An 11,532-nucleotide genomic window follows, 5' to 3' on the forward strand; every position below is an offset into this window, starting at 1 on the left:
TCTTTCCCTGTAGAGTCAAAGCAGAGGAAGAAAGACATTCTATTATGAAGAAATGTTGTATTTACACACAGGGGCCACTTATACCAACTCTCACTGTTCCCTGCACTCTGAGTATACAGCCCAATGGAAAATTGTTAGACTCGAGATTTCAGAATTTATTTGAAGATCCCCCTAATATTTACTCTAAAATAACTACGTTAATATTGAGGACAGTAGATGAGGGGGGGAGGAGAAGTGGGGGAGGTGGAAGTGGAAGTGGGGTCAAGGAAAACAATCAAAGAATGGGAGAAGGGCTGAAGAGAAGGAGAACACGCCCACAGTGAGAGAACACACCCACAGTGAGAGAACACGCCCACAGTAAGAGAACACGCCCACAATGAGAGAACACGCCCACAGTGAGAGAACACACCCACAGTGAGAGAACACGCCCACAGTGAGAGAACACGCCCACAGTGAGAGAACACGCCCACAATGAGAGAACACGCCCACAGTGAGAGAACACACCCACAATGAGAGAACACGTCCACAGTGAGAGGACACGCCCACAGTGAGAGAACACGCCCACAGTGAGAGAACACGCCCACAATGAGAGAACACGCCCACAGTGAGAGAACACACCCACAGTGAGAGAACACGCCCACAGTGAGAGAACACGCCCACAGTGAGAGAACACGCCCACAATGAGAGAACACGCCCACAGTGAGAGAACACACCCACAATGAGAGAACACGTCCACAGTGAGAGGACACGCCCACAATGAGAGAACACGCCCACAGTGAGAGAACACGCCCACAGGGAGAGAACACGCCCACAGGGAGAGAACACGCCCACAGGGAGAGAACACGCCCACAGGGAGAGAACACGCCCACAGGGAGAGAAGAAACGGGTTCCAGGCAGCACTTTTGTCTAGAACAAACACATTTTACTCGTTTCCAGAAATCGAATGACATTGTTGATCCCGCTCCCGTAACGAACACTATCCATCTTAGGGCTTTCATTCTCATCTTGTTTACATCTGGCCACCGGAAGAGGTCACGAAAGGTCCACAGAGGCACAGCAGACATGCCTTCAGCTGGCTCCTCTGCTGACTCTGCCTCCACATCAGGGTCTCTAACTGCTGTCCCTTTTAAGCCTCTTCCCATGCCATACCACTCACCCATCAGAGTGTATCATTTACCTCCTGTTGTCTTCACTGATGCTTCCTTCCTCTACCCCTAGGGTAAACATGGCTCCTGTTTTGATTGGGTTTTCACCTCCCTTAACTTACTCCGATTCACAGCACTATCTAAAATTATGCTGATCTCATGGGTAGAGATTGCACAGCTATTGAACTACTTGGTTTTCTCAATGTCTATTCACCCTCCCAGCCAAGTCTGCTGCCTACTGTTTCCATGTGAGGGTGTTTACAAGGTTATGAGCAATTGTCTTTGCTCATCAATTCAATGCTAAGCCAATGACACAGAATAAAAGATAACTTTAAGAGAAAATATTGCGTCCACATTAGTAATGCATATCAAAGAACTATCTGGCAATTTGTGTGAGTTTTGAAGGCCTTTCTATAAGAAACTGGGGACCAACAGCATCTATCCACTCTTCCCACTTGTTAAAATAAGCAACGAGGTATAGTCTATGCTTTAGTGCAGAGAATTGTCTTTTGTAGAGAACTTCTGGGCCCACTTGTCATGTGTATTCTATCCTAGATCTGACCGTTTCTCGTGAATTCTCCAAGATCTTCATCTTGGTAGAAAGTAAAGTTCTTATCTGTCCTTGGAGCAGGCTTCAGAGCCTTGCTTTGCCTGTGGCATCCTTTCCTCATTAAACCCTGTGGTATCTATTCTTTAGAGAATGGGTGTTTGGCTTGCTGGACTTAGAACTTGATGCCAGAGGTAACTGATCTTCAGTGAGAAGAATCATTCTGAGTTAGGAAGAAAGAGCAAACGTGAGCAGCTCAGAAGCACATTGTCGAAGCTAATTTAAATCTTAAAAAGCTACCACAGAAGTGTAAGAAGCTCTATGTCATAGGCCACACCAAACACTTCTTATATATTAGTAACATTGAAACAACCAGAGGATAGAGACACTGTCTTCTTACTTCCAAATGGCCCATCTAGAAGGGAGATGGGAAGATGGTTGTGGCTAACTGCAGGCTTGGATTCTGGTCTTATGAACTGGGAAAGGCCAGAGAGAGGCAGAGGGTGGGATGAAGTTGGGAATGGAGAGAGCAGAAGCTGAGCACAGAAGTGCAGAGGGAAGAAGAAAAGACATATTCCAAACTGGTGACATTGAGGGGTCATTCCTTCCATGGAAACATATTCATAACCCATCCCCCTTTCACACTTCCTTCAGTATCACATTGTGACAGCCAGAGAGTTCAACTCACAACTCTACAGTGAGAACACAGAACCTCTGCGGTATCATGAGCTAGAGTAAGCAAAGTCAACACACATATGGCCATTGGAGTCTGAAGCTCTAGGGCCTACCCTTTTACCTACTGAGAACTCACCAAGAAAATGGTTTACAAGATATATATATATATATATATATATATGTATATATATATATATTATAATTATATAATATATATTATAGTGTGATATATTTACTATATGGTGAGAATGTGATATATAAGCAATCATAAGTTTGTTTGTTTATTTGTTTTGGTTTTTGGGGACAGGGTTTCTCTATTGCTTTGGAGGCTGTCCTTTTAAGCTCTTATAGACCAGAGCTCCACAGAGATCCACCTGTCTCTGCTCCCTGAATGCTGGGATTAAAGGCATGCACCACCAACGCCCGGCTGCAATCATAAGTTTTTGATCAGGAAGAAATTATTACAATAGTTTTGAGAAAAAAAAAACAAAAGGTGGCAGACAAAAGGGTCAAAGGTCATAAAACTTTTGCAGAAAGTCTTTTAATGACTAAACTTCTAAATGGATGATTTAACAAAGAGGATTACAGTAACACGTATGGGAAACAGCATTTACATAAGCACAAAACTTGAACTTTGAAAGTCTACTGGTGTGGGAAAGATTAAACTGAGCCTAATACATTAAAAAATGGTAACAATTACCCATGGCAGTAATAATAATTGTAAATGAGTAGCTACTATTGAGACTGTATTTTATATTCATTGAGCTATGTTTTCTTTGGATACTGTTTTCTAGTCTTCATACATACATTGAGCTATGGCATTTTAGAGACATACAGTAAAGAATTTTGTACTTATGCAACACAATGCTAGAAGTGTCTAGGCAACAGGGAGAGAAACCCTCCACACGTCTAAAACACTAGAGGGGCTGTACTGACTCACAGAAGAGGGATGTCCAATGGGTTCAGCAGGAGGGAGTTAAAATTCTTCCCCAGACTCTTGTAACCACCTCCACTCCACGTCTTTGTAGTCCAGATTTGCTCTTGTGTAGGTGCTCTGGGTAATGGCAGGGCCAGACACTGTCACTTTTGTATCCTATTATAGAACCAGAGTGTTCCCATTGTGCAGCCCTCGCCCACCTTCTTCCATCAAGGAAAATGACTCTTCTGATTGGCCTTGCTTCTGTCACTTGAGAAAATCAGAGATGTGGGGACTTCTGACTGGTCATTCAGAAGCACATGCTTTTCTTGGAGAAATAAAAACAAAACCACCTGATTCAAACCTCAGCTGTACTTCAATTGTTAACAAAAGAGCTGTTCTTACTGAACAGCAAAGCAATGAGGACCGTGAGCAAAAGAAGTGCATTTGTGTGAGTTGGAAAAAAAACCAAAACAACCCTCTATATACCTAAGAAAAAGAGTCAGGTCGGATCTCTGACAAGTGCCATTACATAGACCACCTGTAGATGCCAATGTACATGACATGCATTTCCAAAGTAAAGTTGGGAATAGAAAGCTGTCTTATCTAGGTGAGGTTAACAGACCCTGAATGTGGTCAGTGCCATCCCATGGGCTGGGGGCCAGGTCTGAATAAAAAAAGGAGAAAATGAATTGGACATCAGTATTCATAGCCCTCTTACCTCTGTGTTCTTTCTTCAATGATATACTAGACCCTTAAACTATACGCCAAAATAAATCCTTTCTGAGACAGACAGACAGAAATGCACACACACGAGAGAGAGAGAGAGAGAGAGAGAGAGAGAGAGAGAGAGAGAGAGAGATCTAGCACTATAAGCTTCTCATGGGGTTATCTAATTATGTTTTCCTGGAACGGAGGAAAGAGGGAGGTTTCCCTGGGTCCTAGCCTTCAATCAACATTTCTTGTTGACCCTAGAAACAAACCAAGAGAAAAGCTAGAATGAAAGTGGGGTATTTAGGGTATGATAATGTTCTAGCTACTAACAGCATTTGGATAAAGGAAAAGCATCAGGGGGTGGGGGCTGGAGAGACTGACCAGCGGTCAAGAGTGCTTAGTGCTTCGGTAGGTGCTATTTCACTGTTAAAAGTGGCACGCTAGCCAGTCAATTAATGACTATTAAGTTCAGTAGCCAAATGAAGAAGCCAGTCTAAGAAGGGTAGTGACTGGATAATGCCATTTCCATTGTGGATAAGTCAAAGACACATCAACAGAAGAGAGGCTGGCCATCGACAGGACCTGGACAGCAGGACCTAGGGTGACTAGATGAAATACATTCTCTCAGTGGCGTGCACATGTAATATCCATGTGTCAGAACTCAGCAGAATGAACCCGACCATCTACAAAGTTTACAAATTGGCCCTTACTTTATAGATGTCTGAGTAACCTCGTGGAAAAGAGGGTAGAGAAAGCCATAATAAGAAGTAAATGGGTTTGAGTGAAAGAATTCCTAAAAGCTGAAGCTGAAACCACGAAATATGTTTACATGAACATTTTATTATAACCCAAATCAGATTATAAATATCCATGAGTCCACACTGGTACAAACAAATGCTTGAATAAATAAACGGTCAATAATTATTCCTTCAAGTAGCTAGACCATAACTCTACATAAGCTGAGGTGACTTCCTTCTAAGAAGTACATACTGGAAAAAAAAATCATAGAAGTTAAAAGCTGACTTTGTGGGGGAGGAAGCTACATAAGCAAGATGACCAGTCAGAAAATTGCATATATGTTTCCTTTAAATGTCTCCATATGAATTCTGTCCAATTATTCTACCATCTATCTTCATTGTCTTGTCCAGATTATACATGTGGCTCAGACCTGCCATCTATCTTTATCTGCTTCTTTGAACCCAATGTGTCTATAAGATTAATGTTCAAACATTACTTATTTTCATATATTTACCCAAAAAACTTTAAATTCTTTCTCGTGACCCTTGTATTGGTTTCTATGGCTGCTGTAACAGGCTTTCATAGACGTGGTGTCTTAAAACAACACACATTGGTTTTCTGACAGTTCCAGAGGACAGGAGTCTGAAATCAATTCTACCATGGCCATTAGATGGCTCTGTGGGTAAAAGTGCTTGCTACACAAAACTGATACCCTGAATGTATGCTTGGTAGCAATACTGCTCTTGAAGAGGACCAGAATTTGGTTCCCAGCATCTGTAACTCCAGCCTCAGAGAATCTAATGCTGCTGTGGGGGACCTGCACTCAAATAGACACACAGAAACACACACAGAGAGAGACTTTTACCTAAATATTTTAAAAATGACCCCACACCATTTTTCCATTTAGTGAGAAAAATGTTTTCAAGTGTTTAATGATTATTTCTTCCTTGGCTAATTTTCAGATAATAATCTTTTGATTATTTTCCTGTGAGAATGTTTATCTTTCTCATGAAACTGACAGACCACTTTATAGGTTAAAGATATATGGTAAACACTTAACAATTATTTATGGGAAATTGTTTTCAATTGTTTACTTAGTATAGTGTAACCATCTAATTGTATAAGAATATAATGATGACAGTCACCATTTCATCATCAAAAAAATGGTAAGGTATATTTTATTCAAGGACAGTCAGAATTATCTTTCCTTACAGTTATGGACAAGTGCGTTTTTTCTTCTGTCAAATACAGGTGATAGGCTAGAGATGTGATATACAAAATGAAACTTCTTTGTTTGCTCCTGCAGGGGACTGTTAAACACAAGACTTTGAACACTGCCTGCAGTCTGTAGGTAATGGCATCCACTCTGTGTGGACTGTTCTGAGATTTAAAAGAGACTTTGTAGATCTTTCTGACATGCCTAAGAACTCTGATTTGTTGTGACAATTGCCTTTGCCATGAACAACCTTGTGACTGTCATTGTTGTGACTCTGGCAAACCTTAGCAGGCTTCACAAGCATGAAGGATGAGAGATGTTCGAGTCATCTTATCCCAACTCTGCCAGCCCAACCCTTGGGAAGAAGTAAGGATGGATTTCAGATGTCAGTCTCTCTTTGAACTTCTCACTCACTTTTTTTTTTAGAAATGAGTGACTGTTACAGTGCCCTGTGTTCGATTTCAGATAGGTTCGCTGTCAAGGGGCTTTCAGGATTAAAAGGCTGACCGGCTGCCCTGGGAGACTGGCAAGGAGGAAGACACGCTACGTGACACTAGATTACTTTGCCTCAAAGGCACATAAGCAGCAACCTTTCCCTGATCACTGAAACTAGACTTAAGAAGAAAGCCTTTTGATCTGTCTGGTTGAGTGGGAGTGAAACTTTGGGTCCTTTGCAGATGGACCAGGTGCTCAGTCGCGCCCTTTGCCTCTAGAACTCAAGGTTCATCCTCGACCTGCAGCTCAGGGGCTTGTGCTTAACAACAGTTCCCATAATTAGGAGGTTTGTTATGTAAAGGCCAAACTCATGGGACAAAATATCCAAGAATAGGGCTTTAAAACACACCTTTTCTCCTCTCATTTAACAACCTGTCAACAGCAGATTGGCAGAACAGCTGCATAGCACAGCTGTTAGGGGCACGGTTTCCTCTGACTTCAACTCATTCCTGGGCCATTGTTACTGTTATTATATAAAATACTTAAGGAAAGACATAGTCCAGTTGAGGATGTAGTTATTGAGAAGTAGTGACCAGGTGATCAGTACATTGTGATGAAACCTGAACTCAGGCCCAGCCCACATCACTTCTGCTCAGAAAGCCTGAGAGAGGAAGTGGGCTTCCTTGCTGGCAGTGAGGAGGGCTGGCTTGGGTGACCTGAAACTCCCCCACAATGATCCTCATGAATTCCCAGAGCCAGATCTCATGCAGATAAGGACATTGAACCCCTTCTTTGCTATCTGGGTACCTCCGTGGTTGCTTCATAGTCGGATCTGTGCCTCACTTTTCCTTTGGGTTACATAGTTACTTTTCAGTTACTTCCCTAGCAAGTATCAGGGACACTTGGACTGCCTCTTACCAGGTGTGGCTCCTGTGCTGAAGAGTTACCATGATAAGTAAGGAAAGGGAAAACAAGACCTGGAGGCAAGCCTTCTTTCTGTAGGAAAGAGGCAATGGCCATTGAAGACAGATGCAGGCAGGTATGGAAGAAAGACTGGGAAAGGCAAAGGGGAACTCTGGGGCTCTGAAAACCAGACTGATCAACTTAGATACAAATCCACAAAGCAAAACCAAAGGAGCCCTTGCAGGTTTGGTGAACAGAAATGGGACGTGATGAGAACCTAGTATTTGAAAGCCTCAAATCCCCTGCTCCATGCCATGCAAGGAATCTTGCCACACATATGCATTAAAGAGGGGATGGACTTTGGAGTCAGAAACACTGTTACTATGTGGCACTTCCATGTCTTCCAGACATCAGTATGAGGATGAGGTGATAGATTCTGGAAGATCCCAATAACCAACTAGAAGCCAGAGTTCCTGCTTCCTTTGGAGATGTGGATGATGTGTTCTTGGTTACAACTCTCTGGAAGATGGCCCTAGCCTGAGAAAGAGCTGCTGTCCTGGGTCTTTGATTTTCTTTCCTGGAGAGAAGCAATATGTACTGAGAAGGGTTGGTTATTGCACATCATAGAACAAAATAAGACAGAATAAAAACAAGTTATTACTGGGGCTGACTGGCCCCCTACACTATAAATGAATGGTGCAGAAAAGAGGTTGCTAATATATGAGCTGAAATAAGCCTAGAAGAGTCCATTTGGGCTGTTTTTCTGCTGGAGACCCCACGCTTCATTTTGGTGATCAAACCTGACTCGTGAGTGTGACCCTAGGATGGACTCACTGAGTACATCATCCACCTGTATCCTCAGTTATCATTCAGGACCCAGGCATTTCCCTAAATCACTCCCCTTGTACTGCTGAGTACAAACTGAACTCTGATTGTACATCTGCTACCCACACTAACAGTGGATGTGAGCAGGGTTTAAGCAGCCACCATGCAGATGAAGAGAATCCAGTTAAAAAGCCCCCAAATGTCAAATGCTTTCCTAGTGATCTATATTGGTAGACTGTCAGCATCTTGTAGTTTCAATAGACCAAGAAGTCTGCATCAATGTAAAAACATGGGGAATATCAAGATATAATGAACCACGTGGTACAAGAAAAACATAACAATGTGGCATTCGTTTGCACGAATTTATTTGAAATTAAGCATTAAAAAAAAAAAGAGTGGGCTCAGGATGAAGGAAAGACGGCCAACAGGAGCACACATTTGCACAATGAGCAACAATAACTGTCTGTGCTTCATGCCCTGTTGACTCTGGGGAGTTAAAATTGGCAGAGAAAGCATCAAGACTGAAGACAACCCTGCTTGAAGCTTGGCATAAACATCATATTCCCATTGCTGTGTTTCCCATAGTTTGCCAATCCGCAGGCACAGCTCCGGAGCAGCAAGACTTTGCTGGGCTGTGAGTAGAGCTCTGTTTCGTCTCTCTGCAGCCACCCTGAGACAGGTGTTCTGGTGGAGGACTGCAGACTGTACAGTGCTGGACTGTGACTCTGAGACAGGTGTTCTGGTGGAGGACTGCAGACTGTACAGTGCTGGACTGTGACACTGAGACTCTGGAGGACAGGCTGGTGGGAGGCTGCTGCACTCAGGTGCACATGTGTGCTCACATGTCTTTGAAGAGCAGCGCTGAGTACGTGTCTCACCCTCATTCACTCTCTGGTGTGGAGTTTCTCTCCTTACCTTTGTCCACTCGTGTAGACTCAGCCTTGGGGAGCTTTATAACTAAACTAGGAAGGAATTCAGTTTGTGGGAGAGAGAGAGTGAGAATATGAATCTGTATTCTAGGATCAGTTACAGTTTTTAATTGACTTATGCTGTATTGGGCTATTTTTTCCCATTTATCCAGTTTAGTACCAACAGTGTTTACCACATACCAGGGGATAGACATGGATAGCAGAAGGATGCAAGCAACGATGATCATGACCTGACCTTGTCCTTCTTTATCCTCAATCCTGATTTACAGTTTAGAGCCACTAACTAACCAACTCATCAGAGAATGGCTTGTCAGCACTGTCAAGGCTCTCTTCAGGGAGGTGACACTGTGCTTCTGGCACCTGGGGCACTGCTGGCCCGCAGTGACCTTGCACATGGTATGCTCCAGTCGTAGGCTCTCACAGCAGCTTAGGCTAGGTGATTGTCCCCATTTCCAGCTGGTGGCCTCGGGAACTCCATGAATCACATCGGTGGACCCATGTATAAAGTTATTGACCAACTGGCATGACTCATTCATGTCTAAAACTTTTCTCCAGACTCTCGGTCCGTTTAGACAGTTTTGTTCATTACTTAAAGGGTTTCCCTTGGGGGTGACAAAATATAACCTTCTGGATGTTGGGGGTGAGGCAGACATCACATTCTTGGGTACACCAAGGCTGATATTTTTATCTGACAGGGTTGAGTTCATTGATGGCTCAACAGTCTGTTTTGCAGCATGTTGCATCTCTTCCTGTGAAAGTTTTTCTCTGATTCTCGTTGTTGTGCCTTCTGAAGGCACTACAAGAACAGACCCGAGGCCAAGCAACAGCACAAAGACCGCCATCTCATATACACTGTAATCTTGTCTGCAGAAAAGATAAAGAGAAGGAGAACAGAGATGGTTTCCTTTTCATTATGGCAGTATTCTCAGCAACGACCCCTTAGATATTAGACTCCCATGTATATTAATGAAATATGACAATCAGCTGAAGAGCCTGAGAATCCATGCTAACATCTCCAGTTACAACCAATTTACTCTATCTCATTTAACACAAGTTTACCCATCTGAAGAAAAACAAAACATGACCTAAATCTACAGTGTTGGAACCAAGTATTTTTCTTTTATCTGATTTTAGGAGGGGTTTACAATCGCGTGTAGGTCCAAGTCATCTCACCCAACACATTTCTCACTATTACTGTCTGTCTCTAACTGCCCACACAGGACCTGGCACATGATAGCCTTGTAAACAAACGGAGCTCGCACAGACAGTAACCTTTCCCCATCTCCCAGTTGTTTCCCCACCCATTCCCGGTCAGGAAATCTCTGTCTTTACCAGTTCCTTTGACAAGTTGATCTTGCGGAGAAAGATTCCAGCTTCTTGCCAAGCTGGAAGTGAAACTGTGTCTCACACTCAGAGTTTCAGCTATTGGGTCTATCCGAGGGAAGGAGGAGCAAGAAAGGGGTAGAGGGTTGTGTGTGGGTTTGATGAGGAAGCAAGGAGCCAGGGACATTCAGGGGGAACCGGACAGAATGTGCAAGTGGCCGTCGGAATCAGGGACCAGGGAGCACTTTGCTTCCCCTTCTGCAAACTCTTCCTCGCGGTTTCCTCAAATCCAGAGTGTTTGATGGTTTTCTTTTTGGAAAGCCCACTGTACACCTTGCCTTGTGTCTCATTGTATCTGACCTCGCGCTCTGTAGTTAGGTGGCACATGTGAGGAACACTGTTCTGAGGCTAACAACTCCCTGATCCTAAAACAAGCTTTCTGACTCGGGCCTACACAAACACTACTTCCTCAGCAGCGTTTGTCAAAGGCATGGCACAGCTAGTCAGTGTGAAAGCCCTGTGGTAGCGCCAGGGCTTCGCGTTTCATAGTGAGAGTCCCTAAAGGATGGTTATTTATGTCGACAGCTCTTCCTCTCATGCTACAATGGTGTTTATTTTCCTTCTTTCCCTTTAAAAGTTCCTCTTACCCATGTGTCTTCCGAATTGTCATCTTAGTTCCTTTGTAATTACCATTCTGTGCTGTCCCCCGCCCCAATTCTATAAAACACACTGTCTCCGGCCTCTTGATATGCCTCTCCTCGGCTCCTGGACCAGGGATAGCCTAACCACTAAAGCCCACAAACCAAGCCTCTGCTTGCTCTCATCCCAGTCAAGGCTGGGAGGCTTCTCTTGTTATTTTGCTAAACAACCCTGCCCTAATCAATGGGGTGACCATCTCTTATACATCTAAATACACCAGAAGCCTTCACCTCTCCCCCCCCCTTTTTTTTCAGATTTTATTTTCCATGTATGGGTGTGTGTGTATATATATGTCATGTGTGTATGGGTACCGCAGAGGCCAGAAGAGGGAGTCAGATTCTCTTGTGATGGAGTTACACTTGGCTATGAGCCATTTGATGTGAGGGTTAAGAATCAAACCCAGGTCCCCTGAAAGAGCAGCAAGTGCCCTTCACCGCTGAGCCATAGCTCCCTCTTTGTTCCTTCCT

At 43.6% G+C, this 11,532-nt stretch overlaps 1 protein-coding gene across 1 annotated transcript; it reads right to left on the minus strand.

The window, feature by feature from the left end:
- Positions 1-9,306: 9,306 nt before the first annotated feature.
- Positions 9,307-9,885, minus strand: Rnase11 (ribonuclease A family member 11 (inactive)). The gene has a single exon (XM_027386492.2). It carries the CDS (start codon positions 9,883-9,885, stop codon positions 9,307-9,309), a length of 579 nt encoding a protein of 192 aa, XP_027242293.1.
- Between the last annotated feature and the right edge of the window lie 1,647 nt (positions 9,886-11,532).

This window comes from Cricetulus griseus, assembly GCF_003668045.3.
Source record: "Cricetulus griseus strain 17A/GY chromosome 1 unlocalized genomic scaffold, alternate assembly CriGri-PICRH-1.0 chr1_1, whole genome shotgun sequence".
NCBI lineage: Eukaryota > Metazoa > Chordata > Mammalia > Rodentia > Cricetidae > Cricetulus > Cricetulus griseus.

Excerpts from the sequence above, each read along its gene's own strand:
- Rnase11 (XM_027386492.2), bottom strand. The coding sequence starts at position 9,885 with ATGGCGGTCTTTGTGCTGTTGCTTGGCCTCGGGTCTGTTCTTGTAGTG.